The sequence below is a fragment of the Crinia signifera genome, chromosome 5 (genome assembly GCF_055691185.1).
Source record: "Crinia signifera chromosome 5, ASM5569118v1, whole genome shotgun sequence".
In the NCBI taxonomy this organism is placed as follows: domain Eukaryota; kingdom Metazoa; phylum Chordata; class Amphibia; order Anura; family Myobatrachidae; genus Crinia; species Crinia signifera.
Window position 1 is genome coordinate 192,666,214 of NC_139221.1, and position 21,311 is coordinate 192,687,524.

General features: G+C 44.0%; 1 protein-coding gene across 3 annotated transcripts in view; it reads right to left on the reverse strand.

Moving 5' to 3' along the window:
* The window catches only part of MARCHF6 (membrane associated ring-CH-type finger 6), a 492,210-nt gene that overhangs the window by 184,296 nt on the left and 286,603 nt on the right, over positions 1–21,311 (reverse strand). For all 3 annotated transcript variants that reach the window (XM_083188363.1, XM_083188362.1, XM_083188364.1), the window contains exons 15-19: positions 10,819–10,953; positions 10,527–10,646; positions 5,082–5,182; positions 3,625–3,762; positions 206–413 (exon numbers count right to left, since the gene is read on the reverse strand). In XM_083188363.1, coding sequence (XP_083044489.1) covers positions 206–413; positions 3,625–3,762; positions 5,082–5,182; positions 10,527–10,646; positions 10,819–10,953 — 702 coding nt within the window. The remainder of the gene's footprint in view (positions 1–205; positions 414–3,624; positions 3,763–5,081; positions 5,183–10,526; positions 10,647–10,818; positions 10,954–21,311) is intronic.

The window sequence follows — 21,311 nt, forward strand, 5'->3', positions numbered from 1 at the left end:
AATGTAAAATATTCAGAGATAATAGTGTACTAAAAAATAAGTTTAAATTGTTTGTACTATAGCATTTTGTCTTTAAGAATAAATCAAAAGCTACCCTTATTCAAAAGTTGCTTATTTCAGTCTAATTGGAATCCTACATTAAAAATAAAAGCACTTTGATAGCCTTTTCACCTATTTAAGCAATCACAACATAAAATAATATTACCCTGAGCGGAAATTTGATGGGCCTGTGGTACGGCTGAAACCCTACAGGGCCTCCTTGTTGAAGAATGGCTTGGTGGGCTGCATGTAGACCTTCCCCAACTACTGGAATAGCATTGTTGTTTCGAGCATGTTGGTTGTTGTTGGCAGCTTGTTGATTAGCATTGTTCTCATTTTCCTCTTGATCTCCAAGAAGATAAGAGTGTAGGTCACTAGATAAAGCAGATATCAATTTCCATATATTAGAAATACATGGTCTTGAAATAATATATGATTTAACCTGTTTGAAACACAGGCTAACTTAAGGCCCATACACACTAGGAGATTTTCATTTCAAAAGACTTTGCCAGAATCTCTGATTAAATATATAGGCCCATACACACTGGGCGACTTTGAGCTGAAAGTCGCTCAAAACAGCAGTTTTGAGCGGATTTCAGCTCAAAGCCGCCCAGTGTGTATGGTCCGGCGGTGAGCGTCATCACCTGGAAAGCCGCTCATCTGCTGGTTATACCAGCAGATGAGCGGCTTTCAGGACAGCTTTGCATGGTGCACCGCTATGCAACGCCGTCCTCCCCGCCTCCGTCAGTGCCGGGCAGGGGGAAAGCCGCTCAGTGTGTATGCACTGAGCGGCTTTCCCCGCAGCCATGATTGACATCATCGCTGTCCATACACGCTGGGCATAGTCGCCCAGTGTGTATGGACTTTATCTTTCACGAAAGTAGTGCATACACACTGAGCTATTTCCCCAAAGAGCAAGAGATTTTCAGGAGGCGAAAGACTTTGCTGAAAATCTTTCATATAAAATGCTATTTACATAATGGGCTGGGTTTGAATTCCAAGGGTGGGAGCAGGGGCCGTTTTATTCAGTGCATTTCTGTTCTTGGGGCCTGATTCAGAATTGATTGCTGGGCTACATATATTTGGAACCCAGCGATCAGGTAAACACCACCCCATGTGCACGGCCGTGCAGATAGGGAGAAATCCATTCACTTGCGCCAGAAATGTATACGTTACGTTACTGCCATAAAAAATATACAATGGGGGTCAGTGGCGGCAGTAACATATACATTGATGGCCTGCAAAAAATTTAAGGCATGGCTTTGTTAGGCAGAGGACTATGCACACCGTAATGCCCATTACACAATATGCCACACAACTAAATGCCCATTACATATTATGCCACAATAGTGCAGGTTATCTACATGCTCATTGCTAGGGTTTTCTTGCTCAGTGCCAGGGGTAACATGCGCAGTTGCCAGGGGTAACATGCGCAGTTGCCAGGGGTAACATGCGCAGTTGCCAGGGGTAACATGCGCAGTTGCCAGGGGTAACATGCGCAGTTGCCAGGGGTAACATGCGCAGTTGCCAGGGGTAACATGCGCAGTTGCCAGGGGTAACATGCGCAGTTGCCAGGGGTAACATGCGCAGTTGCCAGGGGTAACATGCGCAGTTGCCAGGGGTAACATGCGCAGTTGCCAGGGGTAGTTACTGGGTACACTGTATTATGCAGTAAAAGACAGCCAGGCAGAACAGTGGGAAACCTGGCTGTCTCAGAGCAGGTCCATCTGTCCACGACGCGGCTATTTCAAATGACACACCAGCTTGCGAGCCAATCAGAGCCCGTGGTTCCCGATTGGCTGCCAGGCCGCGAGCTCCAAAACAGCATTTGAAATAGCCCTGACACGGTCGGACGAACCTTCTCTGAGTGAGACAGCCTGGTTTTCCACCGCTCTGCCAGGCTGTCTTCTTTAGCGATGCAGGCAGGGACAGCGGGGCAAGGTGAGTGGATGGTGGTGGAACTGTCCCGTCTCTAAAATGTAACTGACAGAACACAATTCTGCACGGCTACGGTTCACTTTAACCCTTGGTGGGCATTGGTGCCAATAATATATACATTGCTGGCCTGTGCTAGCATTGTATATATTACTGGCTAATAAACAATCATTGGTGCTAAGTGGTGCCAGTAATATATACATTGGTGCAAGGCCGGTTTAAGGTTTGTAGGGGCCCTGGACAACACAAGGTCCAGCCCCGCCCCCCCCCCCCCCCCCCCCCCACACACACACACACACACACACACACACACACACACAACACCCCCCCATGGTACCTAGCATTGCGGGATTGGGGCATCGTGGTCCGTGCTGCGCTGGGTCCCTGTGGCGGATGTGAACCCCGCCGCTGACTTAACATCCACTGCGTGGACCCCCTGCAGCGGATGGGAATTACTAGTCCTCATCCGCCGGGGGAACTCACGGCGGACTTCATATACTGTACACCGCAGGGACCCACTGGACGCCCCACTGCCTGGCACCCACCCGCCACAACAGCAGCAGTGGGGTGGCAGGTGTGGGGCCCTGGAATGTGTGGTGTCCCCGGGGTGAACACCACTGTCGCCCCATGGGTAATCCGCCCCTGCATTGGTGGCATATGCCAGCAATGTATATATCACTGGCTTATTATAAGTAACATTGGCGGGGGAGCAGGGCTCTTAGTCAGAGCCAGTCGGATGGAGGCGGATGTGCGAGTTGAAAGTGGGTATGGATGGAGGGGGGGAGCAGGGTGGTCCACCGGGCTGAAAGTGGCTAATCTTTCAGCCCGGCAGCCGTACACAAACAGCAATGATGGCTAAAAAAAATCCATCATCGCTAGATCTGCTGGTTTTACCAGCAAACGAACCAACTTCCTAGCGATGATGCGGTAGCACACATCATCGCTAGTCAGGCAGTGCTGGGCCATACACAATATTACATTTTCAGCTGAAAATCAACTAGTGTGTATGGCTATTAAGTTATCTTGCATTTAGTTCTAAAACTATAGGCAAAGCAATAACAATGTGAAAGTGTAAAGATTTTATGTACCCACGTGTGTTCATTGTCTGTATGCTCAGCACTTATTGCACAAAAGGTTGTAATGAAGCCCAACACAGTGTTGGATTATATATATGTGTGTATAAATTACAAATTTAAAGATGAGCCTTAAAAAGATACTTATACATACTTAAGAGGCTTGGGGAAAAAAAGGTGAACAAAAAAAAAATTCTAACCAATAGAATGCTTAAACTTTCTTCATTAATATAAAGAATTCTGTTCAGTTGTATATTTAATATTTAAACTTGAAAAAAAATTATACCATGTATTTGAGATGTCTGTTTTGTGAATACATCTGCACTTTGCAGTCACCCTGACTGTATTTTACTGCTAAGGTAACCTAATATTTACTGTGGCATTTTTACAATTACAATACACAGTTAATATGCAGGCTCATCCTGTTACATTATCAGTTTTCTACAGTTATTTACTAATCTGCACTCCATGCCCATTTGAAATATGGACCCCATAACTCCTAGATTAACAAATCATTTATTTAAAACCATGAGCTACACTTGATCTTAATTAACATTTAGGTAATGTTTCAACTTACAGTAGGTAACCTGCTGTTACAGTCCAAGCCCTGACAAGACCCTTCAACCACTGCCTGGTGTGTCCTTGTTCTAGTAAGGCAGGTAGAACAACCTGCAAAAGCAGCAACTCCAAAGATAATTCACTCACAGGAGCATCACTAGGAGGAAACAGAAGGGATATATCACAATTAACTATAGAATGAGTAGGCTAATATTTACAATTACAGCACATTAATACAATAAAATGAATGCTGTACTTTAAATAATGTTTTATAGCAATAAGAAGTTTGACATTTACTGTATATCTCTTTCAGCAAAGGCTGAACTGGATATTATATTTGTCGTCAGGTTGTAATACAAACAAACAGTAAACAAAATGTATACCTTCCCACGAGAGAAAAGCCACGCGTGGGGGTAGGCCTAAAAGACTACTTGGTTAAAAACTATGTAACTGAGATGCACACTCCTGATTGGAGCCACCTTCTTACAAAAAGAGCCCCACTTGTAAAAATGTGTGTACTGTACTACATGTTATCACCTTGAGACTAGCATATACTGTACAGTATATCACTCACCCACATTCAGGAGCTAAAGTAGCCATCAAACATGTCCTCAGCTGCAACAGTAATTTATGATCTATGTGATTAAATGCCCTTGTGGCTTGGCATATCTACAGTATGTAAGACTATCTGCAGCTTCCGAAAAAAAGCTGCACAATATAGATCAGCTATCCAATGCAGAAAGGTATGATTAGTCTGTCTGACTACAGTTAGACTATTAGTCTTGTTGTCTACAAGCGCTAAGAAAAAATTATTTCCCTGCGGATGGTGATAAACCCAGGTGATCAGTCAAGGCCTCTTCATGGTGTTTCAAGAGGCTGAGACATGTAAAATAGTAGTAAAACAAAACAAGTGGTTCCTTTTGAAAACAGAGTGAAATCAGATGTTGCTTGAGAGCCGCCACCACCACTAGGAATCAATAGGTCAATGATGGAAGCACATACAGATGTGTCTCTCTTACAAGTAATGGGGTGTCTGACCATTAATCTTTATTTTATGTAATTCATACAATTAGTATGTTGATTGGACTCAATCTAATGATCGACTATATACCACAATGATATGCTCATGTGAAGTTTATATATTGTACATTTTCAAATATGTTTGATACAGTGAATGCAATGTCTCAATAAAAATTACCATGGGAACACCCATGAAACGCTAGTTGTTCCCATGGGCGCAATGGACTGCCCACCACCCCACGCCCCCACCTACAGAGCTGTGTACGAGAGACCGGCAAATAATCAATTCACCAAGTGGCTGCACATGTGCATAAATGATCATGCGCAGTCGTCAAACATCGCTCACCTTTGCAAATTCGCAACGGTGAGTAGGGACCAGAATTACCTGCTCTATGTATTTAAACATGTACACAGAATAACTTTTCCTTTAGTGCAAATAAAAACACCATCACTCACCTGTACAACATCACATTATATGGTAAGAATGTAGGCAGAAAGTGTTTGATAATACGAATAGGAAGCCAGAGCATTAGAAGCACAATAGACCCAAAGACTATCTGAGAATAGAAATATAAAATACTTTAATTACTTTGAAAAACATAATTGATGACCAAACACACAATTCCTTTTCATGGGACATGCGACACCACAATACATTATATTTGATATTTAAATACTAGCTTGTTACCAAAAAATAAATTTGACTACGTACGCAAACGTAGCCAAATCGCATCACATGCCACATGCCACCACAATGCGATTTTACCTGCTATAATGGCATTTAATGTACTATACAATTAAATTACATAAAATGGCATTTATTTACGCACGAGTCCGCCCGACCTTTTCATACCCCCACTATCCACGTCGGCATGGAGTTGTTTTTATATAGTGTGGCGAGCGCAGCGAGCCACCGAGCCCGAAGCGTGGCGAAGGTTTGTCTGGAAAGTAATGAGACTTAGAGGGTTATTTAAACCCGGGTCCCGACAGTCAGGACCCTGGCCCATTTTCGGCCCCCTCGCCAGTTAATCGGCAGGTGGGATTCAATGTCCAGTCCTTATATTTAGGGGTAATACTGGTCTCAGTCTTTTAGACATACCAGTATGGTGCGCACCGCTTTGGGCTTTGTACCCTTTCCAAGGAGGTGATGTGGAAGTGTCTGCCACAGATCTTCTCAGTGCAGAGTGGTGTTCGGTGGGTCCAGCGGTGCGCATCATATGTCTAAAAGACTTAGACCAGTACGCCCCTAAATATAGGGACAGGACTGGATCCAACCCACAGTATCAACCCATGTGTGTCATCCCCTCCCACATACCCACCCTTTGTGTGTATGTGTGTATACCGGTATAAACATAATTGCACAAGGGATTTATAATCATCCATTTGTCTTCTAACGAGAATAGCAAACACAATATACCATTAGAACACTTGAGTGATGGTTGCTGGTAATGGGCATCTATACACCTATGTAGATATTCCTTTATAAACCAGACGATTGCAGCTAGTATTGTAATTTACCACATTAACAAAGTGTATTTATGATTAATTTACAAGTAAGCCCGCTCGAAGCAAAAGTTTGAAAGCTATTCTGCTACTTTCTGTGTGTTTGCATGTGTGAGAAAGAGATGTAGATTCATTCTCTGCCAGTGGATGGCAGGGTTTTGCAGACTCACGGAGACTAAACCTATATATCTATATATGGGATGCGGTCAATATGCCGACGGTCGGAAGCCCGGCACTTTTTTCCCTCTATGGGTGTCCACGACACCTATTTATATATAACAATAAAGATTTTAGGGTACTTATGTATTATCTGGGCTGCCGATTTTTTGATTGTATGCCTTAACTTAAGGCATACAATCAGATGCGATGCGATGCGATATCGCATCGCATACGACCATATCGCATGCAATGCGATGACCCGATTTTTCCATAGGATTCAATGTTAAAATGGACTGAGTCCATTTTAACATGGAATTCAATGGGAAAAAGGGGTCCTTTTCATACCCCTACTATCCAAGTGGGCATGGAGTTGGATATAAACCTGTGGCAAGCGTAGCGAGCCACCGAGCCCGAAGCGAGCCCCGCGAGGGGAAGGTATTCTGTGTCCCCTCGCGGGGCTCACTACGCTCGCCACAGGTTTATATCCAACTCCATGCCCACTTGAATAGTAGGGGTATGAAAAGGACCCCTTTTCCCATTGAATTCCATGTTAAAATGGACTCAGTCCATTTTAAATTGAATCCTATGGAAAAATCGGGTCCATCGCATCGCATGCGATATGGTCGTCTGCGATGCGATGGACCCGATTTCAAAATCAGCAGCCCAGTTACTACATAAGTACCGATTTTAGTTTTATAATGTTAGTTGGCCCAAGTGCACCCACAAAATCGCTTTCCATTTTCTTCTTTGTGCAATTTGATTGATCAGAAACCAGATGACCTGGAAAGCTTTGTTTTTTACATAGATCACTTTTTTTCTCTACATGAGCTAACTTACATCAAAATCTTCAAAACTATTTTTTACTGACTCCTACCACTACAATAATAACAGTAACGCACACAGGGGGGAATCTAAGGAACCTAGGATGAAAGCTGAGGATCCCCTCTTTCCATGGGTACAATAATTAAAAAAATCGGCCCTTGGGAACCGGAGATATCTGACTTCAAAGCAGTTATCCCCATCCAAGCCTGTTAATTGCTCTTCCCAGTCAGATATTTCAGGTTCTGTCTGACGTAGAGTTTTTCTGGGGGTATATTCCAAAAGCTTGGACTCTCCCCCTTTAATGGACACTAGTAGCTTGTCTCTACTGTTCCTAGAACCAGAGATATCAGCCTTCCAGCAGCTATTTACTACTCCAGCTACACACACCTGGTATTTAGTTTTATATTCTCATTGGCAGATTGCTCTTCCTCCTGAACTCTGATCCCCTAGTCCCCAATACCGTTTGGTAGGTGGGATTATTTAGTTTTTAATTCCATTCAAATCTAAGAAATCTATTTCCGGGAACTGGAGAGATCTACAGTCAAGCAAGCTGTCCTCCCACCAGAAAATTATGAATAATGAGCCCACTCTTCTATACACCCCTCCACTGCATATTAAACATCCTCTACCACCCTGGAAGTTATGTATCAGGGCCCCTTCATTCAGCCCGATGCCAATGGAGTTGAGAATAGAAAGCGTGGCGAGCGCAGCGAGCCACCGAGCCCGAAGCGTGGCGAGCCCCGCGAGGGGACGCGGATACCTGTGAATCCCGCGAGGGGATGCAGATCCCTGTGAAGGTATCCGCGTCCCCTCGCTGCGCTCGCCACACTTTCTATTCTCAACTCCACGCCGACGTGGATAGTGGGGGTATGAAAAGGTCGGAGGACGCGTACCGCCGCCGCTCGCCCGGCTTCGGGTTCACGTTGATCGTAGGGTGGCGTTAACAATTTTTTGGAGGGCCATTTCACACTTCAGGGTTTTTTGGGGGGGTCTGTGGCCCATTTAACATTGTTGCCTATGTTTAATTGGGTCAATTGAGGCATTTTACATTGTTCCCTATGTAAAATCGCGGGCATCGCGTCGGTCGCATCGCATGCGTTTTTTTGTCCGCATGCGATGCGACCGACGCAATTTTTTTACCTGCGATGCCCGAGATACAAATCGTTGTGGCCGTGCTAGGAAACAAGTACCATATGAATAGTTGTAATCCACAATTTGAAGGCACTAGAAACCGATGCTAAAGCCAATTTTGATTTTAATGAGCCAGTTGAATACTCCTAATTATTCAATGAAATCTTAATTTTCTTTAGTTTAGTATCTCTAAAATACGCTCCACACTCTAAATGGATGGTTGCTCTAAACCAGTGGTCTCCAACCTTTTTCGGGGCGGGAGCTACTCGCGACAAAATAAACCGCCCGAAGAGCTACTAAATTTAAAAAAATTTTTAAATCTGCATAATATCCAAAAAAATGCCCTTTACACATTATGCCACACACCGTAATGCCCCTGACACCTTATGCCACACACTGCAATGTCCAATATGTCACAAACATGCCTCCCAACACGAGGCAGAGGAGACATCTGCGCGTGCCGAAGGCACGCGCCCAAAATTAGAGGGCTCACCTACTACCGTGGAACTCCTGCGAGGCTACATCCCCCATTTTTTCCAATATGAGGGCATGGTCAGCTCTCTAAGAGCTGTAGCCACATGTGGTGCGGCCATGGAAAATGGAGATGTGATACACATATGTCCCCAATAGTACAGTGCCAGATACACATGACCCCAATAGTGCAGTCTGTGATGCCCATTATACCTATGCCGCATACTGTGATGCTCATTATACATATGCCCCACACCTGGATGCTCATTATACATATGCCACACACATGATGCCCATTATACATATGCCCATTATACAGTACATATGCCCCACAACGTGACGCTCCAATATGCAAACGTCCCGCAGCGTGACGCTGAATTAAACATATGCCACACACATGATGCCCATTATACATATGCCCCACATCGTGATGCTCCATTATACATATGCCCCACATTAAGCTCCATAATACATATGCCCCATACACTGTGATGCACCATTATACATATGCCACACACAGAGATGCACCATTATACATATGCCCCACAATGTGATGCTCCATTATACAAATGCCTCACAGCGTGATGCTCCATTATACATATGCCCCACTGTGATGCTCCATAATACATATGCTGCACACTGTGATGCTCCATTATACATATGCCCCACTGTGATGCTCCATAATACATATGCCCCACCGTGATGCTCCAGAATACATATGCCACACCGTGATGCTCCATAATACATATGCCCCACCGTGATGCTCCATAATACATATGCCCCACCGTGATGCTCCATAATACATTTGCCCCACCGTGATGCTCCATAATACATTTGCCCCACTGTGATGCTCCATAATACATATGCCCCACTGTGATGCTCCATAATACATATGCCCCACTGTGATGCTCCATTATACATATGCCCCACTGTGATGCTCCATTATACATATGCCCCACTGTGATGCTCCATAATACATATGCCCCACACACTGTGCGCACACAGTTTTCATTTTTTTTTTTACCTAATGTAAGAGCTGAGCAGAGGCTGTGGCGCAGGACCTGAGCAGAGGCTGCAACATCAATCACGCTGAGCAGAGGCTGTGGCGTCGATAAGAAAGTGCGCTGGGGACGTCAGGAGGACGCGGCATGAAGTCACTTTCAGACCTCCTGCCGCCAAGTGAGGATGGAAACGCTACGCGGCAGGAGGTCACTTCCGCCACGTCAGGACCACAAAAGCGGCATTAAATCACTTTCTGACCTCCTGCCGTCAAGCAAGGAACCGCTACGTGGCAGGAGGTCACTAAAACAGCCCCGAGCTACTGGAAAAGTCCCGGCGAGCTACCCATCGCTCGCGAGCGACGGGTTGGCGAACCCTGCTCTAAACATTAGTTCAGCAATGGAAGCATCCATTTTCAGTATAATACATCATTATGAAACTCCTCATCACTTTGGAGGTACATACGGCTAATTCTGACAAGACTTCCCTGTCTTTTATCCAAATCTTGCCATTCCTTGATATCAAATTCCTACGTGACCTTATACTCTGGAAACACTTTCTTCTTGTTCTGTATTCAAACAATAAATTTTGCTGATAGTTTGCCAATAAATGTAAGAACAAGCTATGATCCTATTTATAATTTATGTTCTCAATACCATGCCAATACTGATCATTTAAATAAAGTTTCTTTTCCTAAAAGCTAAAAACAGAATAGTACAAAATCATGGCTAAATAAAGTTTATATATTTTCATTTGTATATACAAAAGTAAAATTCTACAGTACTTTATATTGATTGAAGAACAATATAACATTACCACTGATAATATAAATCTCCTGAGATGTCTATAAATTGGCAAGTGAATCATTTCCTGGACTGGGTTAAAATCTGGATCATTCAAATTTCTGAGAAACCACAGAACACCTGGTCTTAATACCTGCAACAAACCAAATTAAAAGTAGTCACCTACATGGCCAAATCAGCAGATACAAGTGAAATTTATAAGTAGGCTACAGTATGTTTTTAAAAATCAAAAAAAGATTTATTGCTACTTAACTGTGCAATTATAAACAATAAACATAATGAATAAAAAAATTGTTACATCTTACCTCTCTTAGCAGTAGAATGAAGGATGCAAAATAAAACACATACACCATCCCCACAAGCCAATGAAGAAACATTGTTGTACCAGGTGCAGACTGAAAGCTAAGCTCCCTGTCTTTCAATGTGGCATCAAACATTTCCTGAAAAATACAATCGTACAGTACCATAAACTATCATGCATAAAATCTATGTATTTATGAACATTACACATTTCTTTTGTTTTTTAATGAAATTATTTATTTTACAATGGTCAAACAATATAGAAACAAACAGATTTTAAATGGTCACAAAAGCTGTATTTTGTTGAATATCATCAAGTAAAGAAAGAAAACTAAAGAGACAAGTGGCTAATGGAAGGAGGAGGAAATTATGGAGGGGAGGGGACCATAAAACAGTATTGAAAAGGGAAACCTATAATAAGGTGCCAATAAAAAAAAAAAAAAGAAACAAGGTTAGATACAAAATAAAGAAAAACCATCAGATACCATAAATGAATCCACACAAAAAGGTGACATTCAGGAAGAAGGGGACAAGGGGTCTTCACTCATACAGCAAACAGGGTGCCCATATCTGAGTTTAAACATGTCCCCAATCATGGAGATTAGTTATTTCCTCCATTCCCACAACATGCTACATGGGGGGTCTTGAGTGCAGAGAGAAAATGAAGCTCTGCTTCCAATTTAGAGCAGTCACAGTTCTTGCTGTTGCCAATTTTTTTTTTAACGTTTACTAAGGGTGGCGGGGGAGGGGGATAACAACACAAATATCGGCACTAGTGTCCCTAGTAAAGAATTCTGTAGACCATGAACCAAGTCCCACAATATTCGGTCAGGTCCACCATATGGTTAATTGAACCCTGTAGCCACAGCCCCAACAGCCGGATAAAGAGTACAGTATTTAGAGCACCAGCAGCAGGAAAATAAGTAATTTGCTACAAAATAAAGACCCAGATTTCATCTATATCATTTGTATGTGATTCCTCATGACATTTGGCGCACAGACAGTGACACCCCTCAGCTGAAATCTTCACACAACAGAAAACCCTAGGTAAAAAAGATACCTGTATTTAAACCTGGCAAAAAAAAAATTGGAACAAACCAGCGCTTGTATCTTCCCGATCATGAAATATGTGGACAAACAGAATTAAAGCCGGTCTCTCACTGTAAAATTAAACCTAAAGATGGCACATGAACACAATTTATTTAATTAAATCATTTCTCAATAAGAAACTTTTGGCCTAGGGGTGCCATGCATAAAATTTTGATAGCTTGGGGTGCCTTGATTCAAAAAAAAGTTTGTAAACCACTGGGTTAAACAGTTGTAGTTGGCCTGGGAACCAGTTAAGGTGTGTCCCGTTGTCTGGTCAGCCAGTTCAAACTCTCCAGTTTCTACTTGTAGTGGAATAACAGGGCAACTTAGAGTTGATGAGGGTTGTGTAGGAGGCAGCCAGCCTTAAAAGGTCACCGTTTCATTAAAATATTGTTTGCTATTTTGTGTTAAGTAGCCTGTAAATCAGGCAGGTGTCAGCTAAGTCTGTTTTGGGAGTCTGTCAAATTCTATTAAAACTCCTAAATTTGCCCTAAAAGGTAAAACATAGGGTACAATGGAGGAGCTACTGAAATTTTTTTACTGAACTGGCAGCTGGCTCAGGTCAAGAGGATACATGATAGGCAGCAGAAGATAGCTGCCAGACCTCAGCATCAGATTGTACTGATGCATAAGGAGATAAAGGAGCTGAGAAAAGGTGGAAAGGAGCAGGAGAGGCTACCAAAGCTCACTTCACCTCCACATTGAGGCATTTCTTTGCACATTTGAATGCACAGCCACGCAATTTGGATGGCCTGAGGAGGAATGGTCTGACTGGCTGGCTCCCTTTTTAACAGGGTAGGCAAAGAGAGACTATGTTGATATGTCTGTGGCTGAGGCACGCTCCTACCCTGGCCTTAAGAAGGCTCTACTTGACAGGATTGGAGTGATGGGCTCTAGCAAAGCCAAAGAGTTTCATGAATGGTGGCTGGAGGGCTCTAAGCCTCCCAGGATTCAGCTGGCCAAAGTAACCTGGCAGGCTAAGGCCTGAATGCAACCAGATAAAAACTCTGCAGGGCAAATTGTAAAAATAGCCAATCTGGACCTACAGCAGCTATGCAGGTGTTAAACTGCTTGGTGCAGCAATGATCCCTTCAGGCCAAACCCCCACAGACTTAAGGAGTTGGCAGTGGTGATTGAGTGGCACCGGACCCTGGGGAATTTAAGTAAAGCCAGGACAGATTTTATGCCAGTACCAAGGCCCAGAACCCAGGTTCCAGTAATTAAGTTAAAGGCCCTGCCTCCCACTGTGTGCTTTGAATGCAGCGAGCCAGGTCACGTACAGCAGGACTGCCCAAAACATGGAGAGCCGATGGATCTCAGCAAGAGGAAAGTGGCTCAGACAAGGATTTGCATGGCTCCTGGAAATAAATCCCAAGCAGAGTCCACGATGTTCCATGTCCTGGTACAGCTGGAAGGTCTGGAAATCTGTGCGCAAGTGGACACCGGCAGTAAGCTAACCATCATTTCTGCCAACGTGGTTCCTCTAGGAGTTTACAAGGGAGTGCCTCCTGTAGACATGTTGTGTATTGTCAAAGTCGAGTTGCATACGCACCACAATAGAATGGTTGCGTAAATTAAGTATAGGAATCAGGTGAAATAATAATGCGAACCACGTGCGCAGCCATATTACTACACACAATTTCATATCCCACTCCCACAAATAATAAAATACACATATTTAATGTTCACATTGCCACGAGGACAGTGTTACTGGGAGATCCGGATGTAACAGGTTTTACAGCTTGGGTTATGACTCCTATGACTATGCTTTGAGACAAAGGGCCTTACTCTAGTTCACTCCTTCTTAGATGGGCAAAACCATGTGCACTTGAGGGGGGCAGATGTTATTTGTGCAGAGAGAATTAGATTTGAGTTATTTTGTTTCTGTCCAGGGTAAATACTGGCTGATTTATTTCTACACTGCAATATAGATCTCACTTTGAAGTAAAACCCCACCCAAATCTAATTCTCTCTGCACAAGTTACATCTGCCCCACCTGCAGTGCACATGGTTTTGTCCATCTAAGAAGGATTTTGTCAGAAAGAGTGAACTAGAATAAGGCCCAAAGACACAGAGGTGCATTCCCCTGCACCAATCCAAGAGAAGCAACACCTGATCTTCTAACCAATGGAGACCCTCACTGCCCCTTCTACTTAGACACTATGGGGTTTATTCTAGTTCATTCTTTCTGACAAAATCCTTCTTAGATGGACAAAACAATGTGCACTGCAGGGGGGCAGATGTAACATGTGCAGAGAGAATTAGATTTGGGTGAGTTATTTTGTTTCTGTGCAGGGAAAATACTGACTGCATGATTTTACACTTCAATATAGATCTCACTTTGAAGAAAAATCCCACCCAAATCTAATTCTCTCTGCACAAGTTACATCTGCCCCACCCGCAGTGCACATGGTTTTGTCCATCTAAGAAGGATTTTGTCAGAAAGAATGGACTAGAATAACCCCCTATAAGAGGTTAAGCACAACCTAAAAGCATTCTCATTTGTACTTCTTCCTGGACTGTAATCTGGATAGAATACAGGGAGCTCGGACCGAGTTGCGCCTGCGTGTGAGAGACGGTAACTGTTCATCTCTGTATGTGTAGTTTGTATTGTGGCTGATTGTAGTTACATCTGTATCTTTCCCCTTTTGTAATTAGATAGTATTTTGTATTGCACTGTGATCTGTATATCCTGTTATTTGCTTATATACACTCCTTTCTGTAACCCCCTGTTGTTCGCTAGGCACTATAATATACGGTTAAGGATTTTGTACCCTTATTCCGGAACTTACAGATGGAGCCGGCTCCATCTTTGGCCGGCACTCGCCAGATGCCTTTTACTGGCAAGCGCCGGCGATAAAGACTGGGACGCTTGTGCGTCTCATGCGCACGCACGTCCCAGTATCACGGCGGCTGGGCAGCGTCTCCCTGCCCGTCACCGCTTCAGGGAGACGCTGCCCAGTTCAGGGGGGGGGGGGGGGGGGGGGCGGTCAAGGCGGTGAGGGGGGCCGGTGGCGACGGCGGGGAGAGCAGTGGGGACCCCCGCAATGCTCCGTCGCCATGGCGGTAGCCGCCCGCTGGCGGTGGATGGCGGTAGAGTCGCCATCTACTGCAAAAATGGAGCCGGCTCCATCTGTGTACTGTCTCGTGTATTATTCACAGTAAGCGGAAAGGTTTACAGGAATTTATACCTGGTGTATTTACCTATAACTTATTACTAAGTACTGCGAAATAGGCCCGGCACTCATTAACTGTTAAATTGACTCTATGCTGTATATATCTTTATTGCCGTTTGTTCTTTAAAAATATAATTTACAGCTGTCCTCCCACACATCGAGCCGCGGTCTAGCAGCCTGTGCAGGGACTTGTCATCCACTATATGAACTGATCTAAATAATGCCGTTTGTCCTTTTGAAGCTTTAGCTAACAGAAACCTTTTCCCACACATCGTAGCCGCGGTCCAGCGGTCTGTGCAGGGAATCTGCTGTAGCTATATAATCTGTTTTACTATAACAAATGTATTTAAACAATATGGTCAACAGCCCTATATAAATTAACAACCTGATTCTCTCTGCTGATTAAACCGATTTATTGTTGCTAAATTCTTGTTATTAAGCGGCTCTCTGTGGTGATTCTGTCACAGGTATCTAAAAAACACAGTTGACCAGCAACTTGTGAAGTAATTTGACGGTTGTGATATAATTATATGAATATATATAAAAAAACTCTGTATTAACAAAAAATCTCAAAAAAGGCAAACTGATAAATTGCGACCTGTACATTATCAGTATCTATAGAGAACAACTTATATAATTTTCTGTTTAATCTACCTGCTTCTTATTACTTCCACATCTTGGTGGCTAGAATACTAGAAAATAAGATATACAATTGTATATACTTTATAACCATCTATCTTTAGAAGTCCCTTTTTAGGGCAACTTAATCGTCTCTCACTCCTGAGATCACCTGTGTCGTTACACTGCAATACCCAACCGGGCAACAGTGACCACACAGTCGGATTAAACGAGCAGCAGAAGGTACTTTTGGCCATCTGATCTACTTTCTTCATCAACGGAGTCTCTCCCCGGCTATCCCATCCACCATCCTCTAAATTATGATGGTTGGAAAACAGAAACTGGGTGAGATATAGACACTTGCGATCTGTAAATTATCTCTCTTACTTTACCTCTCCTCTCTGACACAATAATATTTTCTGCCTGTCAGACACTCTAAATTCCTATCCTAGGATAACTAATCCTCTCTCACTCCTAAAGCCAGCTGAATCCCTACACTGCAATACTCAGTAGAGTAACAGTGGATGGACGATCCGACCTAACGAGCAGCAGAAGGTACTGTGGCCACTCCACTCTTCATTTGCGGAGTCTCTCCCTAACTCCCCCATCTGCCACCCTATAGACGTATGATGGTAAGAAGGTGGGTTTTGGGTGAGATATAGACACTTGCAAACTGATTATCACTCTCCTACCTTAGCTCTCTCTCCTACTCGGTATCTGTTTACAATCTGACAGTCGTCAGTACACTTATTTTAGATCTATTCTAGCAACCAAAGAGTGTGCAGATATTAAGGTGTTACAGCGATTGTTGTTATTTTGAATGAACTTTCAACCCATCTAACGGGTATATAAATCGAGGCAAGGAAATATTGGACTGTTTGGTGAATCCTTATTCACAGACAGTAACAGAATTATTAGTTGCAGTGCATATTTTAAACTTCAAATTGTGTGTTGAAATTGTATGTAATTTAATCATATACCTTATGTTAATCTATATTAAAACGTAAATATTAAAAGTTAAATTTTAAATAGTCTCACCATTTCATTAGTCACTCACCACATCTCTTGGTACCAATAGGTATTGTATACGCATGTACTCATGTACATGCACTAAGAGTGCCCCCACAAAGAGTCTTCTTTTTCTCCAGTATACCATGAAATAGGCCTGCTATCAGGGTATTGTTATACGGTGTGTGCAACTCTAATATAAGGTTCGCTATCTGGCGCTATGCTTTAGTTCGCCCGTAGCTAGGAATAAAAGGTTGTAAGTTTACGGACACAGCGCACTTCACTTATTATCCATTGGTTTGATATAAATTAGACATTAACAATTGAGGTGCTCGTCCGGTCGTTTCACACTTTAAAGCACTGTACCATACGCAGGAGGAGAGTGAGGTCATTTAACCCTTGCTGGAATAGCCAAGTCTGCGTTGGTACGGAGCTTGAAAAGGTGCTAACATGACCCAGGGACAATAAGTGAAGCTCCAAAGATAAATACAGGTGTTTAAGTATATGCTATTTTACATTGGGTTTGTTACACTTCTGTTTTCACAAGTAGTTTAACGTTGTATATTGTTTGAATTGCTTGAAGTTACAAACACATGTGCATGTGCGGTATTTTTTTTCGCACACGAGCAGGCAAAGGCCTGTGTTGTTATAGTTCATAGAGCAGGGGTGGCCAACCTGTGGCTCTAGAGCCGCATGCGGCTCTCCCCCTGTTAAAGTGCGGCTCCTGCTCCCACTGCTGCCCACCGTCTGTCCCCGTCCCCATCACCCGCTGACGGTTCCTCGAATCCCTTCTCCTTCTGAGGGGAGGAGAGCGTGCATTGCTTATCTCTCCTACCCCTCACTGTGCATCCTTGTGACTGGGTCATCCGCCAATCAGAGCTCACGGGCCGGCAGCCAATCAGGAGCTGGCCCGCGAGCTTTGATTGGTGGACGTCCCAGTCACAGGGAAGTGAGGGGGGGAAGGAGACGCGCGGTGTGCTGTGCTCTCCTCCCCTCAGTGACAGGACTGCAGGGGGACACCAGACTGTCCTCTCCATGCCCGGCAGCAGCAGCAACAACAGTGAGTGCTGCTGCTGGGAAATTAGCACTGTGGGGGCATAGCAGTTGGTGGCACTGTGGGGGCATAGCAGTTGGTGGCATAGCAGTTGGTGGCACTGTGGGGGCATAGCAGTTGGTGGCACTGTGGGGGCATAGCAGATTATGGCACTGTGGGGCATAGCAGTTTGTGGCACTGTGGGGGCATAGCAGTTTGTGGCACTGTGGGGGCATAGCAGTTTGTGGCACTGTGGGGGCATACCAGTTTGAGGCCCTGTGGGGCATACCAGCTTTTTGGCACTGTGGGGGCATACCAGCTTTTTGGCACTGTGGGGGCATACCAGCTTTTTGGCACTGTGGGGGCATACCAGCTTTGTGGCACCGTGGGGCATACCCAGCACCGTGTTGGGCATACCTGGCACCGTGGGAGCATATGTGTATCTGGCACTATTGGGGGCATATGTATATATGACACTGCACTATTGGAGGCATATGTGTATCACACCCACCCAAGGGGTCCAAATAGACCTTGCCCCTTTTTTTGCACGTGCGTCGAAGGCGCGCACATGTTGTTGGCTCTTTAGCTTGACTACAGATATTTTTCGGCTCTTTACCTCTGACCGGTTGGCCACCCCTGGCATAGAGGATTCTTTCTGTGTAAAACTATAAACTGTTGTTATTGTTTATTGCAAGGCTAAGGACACTGCCACGTGGCAGCAGTGCATTACGTAATGGACGAACATTTAGGCCTTTCTACGTAATTTACGTAGAAAATTTACGTGTTTACACGGGGTTGACGGGCACATGGCGGTGTGACCCATAGCGCTATAGAAATAGGAAAGTGTGTTAAAGGAGAACATACGTGAGTGTGTGACGACACACCATTTTTTTTTAACTGCCCCTACTATAGGTACGCCTATTTGAATCTATAGGAAGAGAAAAGAAGCTAAGAGCAGAACCAAAGGATCTGCTTGGCTTCTTATTTAAATACCGATTTTATAGAACACAGAAAAAACAAGTTTTCTTGCGTTCTGTGAAGTTGGCCGCATGATTGTGGAATGTGACTAAGGAACACCGACGCAAAGGCATGGGTCAGACGCAATACGTGATTGAGTAAAATTGTCCTCGCAGAATGTGCTTCACGCTTAATTGCGGAAAAGTTTCACCCTGTTCAGGGAAGCAGTTTTGGGTGCTTCTCACGGGAAAACCACCCACCAGTCTCTTCTAGCGGTGAACTACTAATTCCCATAAACCAAAGGTTACCTGGAAGGTATTGGAACACAATGGGAAATAGTGGCTCACACAGGGAGGTTGTGCTACATAGGGACCCGAAACCAAACCGACCCAAAGGATCGGCAGAGTTCATAATGAAAATGAAATATGGAGAGTTTGCAGTACGTGTAGCTCATATTGAGAAATGGATTAAAATAACAAAAGGGCAGTAAAGTAGAATTTCCCAGTGTCGGCAGTTTTGATCCAGAAATCTTGTCTGCAGTTAGAAATAAGATATGTTTACTCTCAGCACTCAAAACGAGGGTGAAGCAGAATGGAATTTTAAACTTGTGGCAAAAGGAAAGCCAAGCTCAAATGGGAAATGGGTGTTTCCATATGTACCAGAGGGGGCAGTTACCGTCAAAAGGGTAATAAACAAAAATGCACATGTGACTAACTTGTACCCTGTTTTATCCCCTTATAAGGAAAATGCAGATGAAAATGAGGTGTTCTTGACGTCATCAGTCTCTTGTGCAATTTATATTAATGAAGGAAAGGCTGAGCCAGCAGGAGACTGCTGATGTCAACAACGCTACAAGTGACACAGGTAAGAATGCACAACACAGTACAGAGACAATTCTCCCCAAGTCATCTTCCAGCGGTACAGAAGTGGTACAAACTTACTCTGCGCACGCTGGAGGTTCCTTATGGAAAGGCGGAGATAGGGTGATACCTACAAGGAACATAAACATGCAAAATCCTTGGACACGGTTGGAACTGCGGTCAATCTCAGATTTCCCAGATCCCAGAAAAGATCTGTCAGAGATTTGGGAAACTCAGACGAACCCACCAATAAAGATTGGCGGATCCTGCTGAGATCTTGTCTTCCTTCGCACATAGACATCCTGAAATTCATTCAGGATAGTGGTGTGAAGAATGATGAGCCTTTGGCGGGATAAAATCAACCAGGGAAATATACCCCGAATCAATCTACAATTGAGTGTATATTTCCCTGCAATGGTGGAGTATAACAAGATATTCACTAGTAAACAGAAAGATAGTGAATCTGCAACTGAATATTTCAACCGTGCCTTACAGGCAGTGTCTAAACACACTGGATCTCTGACCCTAAGGACAACACACACCTTAAGGGAATGATTGTCTCTGTACTGATTGAAGGCCTTAAGGAAAATTTGAAGACTAGAGTGCAAACTTCGTTCCCCAACTGGAGAGGAATGTAAGTGGAGGCATTGAGAGAATCTGCCATTGACCATGAGAAAAATATTAAGAAACTTAAAGAGATGCAGACTGAGAAATTGATGGCAGTTAGCATTCAAGCTTTCAGTAATGCTCCAAACGCACACAGCACTTAGAGATGCTGCTAGGAAACAGGTAGTGTGCGTCAAGTTCAAGAAAGAGGGACACATCTAGGAATTGCATGTCAGAAAACCCCAGGAGAAATGACACACAGAGAAGGGAGTGGGAACCACACTGAGGGGAGACACGTAGGTACCCACCACAAAACCGATGGAAAGAAGTAGATAGTTTGCGTCACATGCCTCCACCCCACCTCTTAGCCGACACCGTCTTAAGGGCGACACAGATGCACCAATAGGAAACAGGTCATACCTGTATCCTACAGCTGGTTAGATTGACACAACACCTGAGAGAAGAGCCTCAGGTGAAGGTAAATGTAGCTGGTGAAAAACAAACCTTTTTGGATACAGGGGCGGCCAGATCTGTTCTCAACACTCCTCTTAATTTGGGTTGCACCAATCAAACAGTAGCTGCAATTGGGGTAACAGGAAAAGTGCAGCATTACCCAATGACGAGACCAGCAGAGGTTACCATCGGGCCATTGAACACCAAACATTTTTTTCTGTTGGCTGCAGCGGCTCCAACTAACCATCTAGGTAGAGACCTACTCTGTAAAATGGGATGTGTCATCTACTGTACACCAGATGGCGTATTCATAGATACTCCAGGGAACCTTGCACAAGATTTGCTGGACACTCCTCAGAGATTAATGCTGCACTCAACTGTTATAAATTCGAATCCATCAAAGGTAGCCTAAATTACAGCTCAAGGTCCCTTTGGACTAAAGATTGACAGGATGCTGGGTGGTACTTATATGTTAGTTGGGCGCCCAACTTACATACGTACGCTTGCAGAAGAAAATCGCATCGCATGTCCCGTTTTAGTGCCGTAAGATCCGTGCGATGCGATCTTAGTACTTTATATTACTGATGCATGCATTTCAAGTAGCGTAACTATGTTTTGTGAATAAACGTAAGTGCTCCTGGTCCCACACTATGAGGTAAAACAGGACCAGTGATGGATGCTGCCCAGAGTGCTCCCAG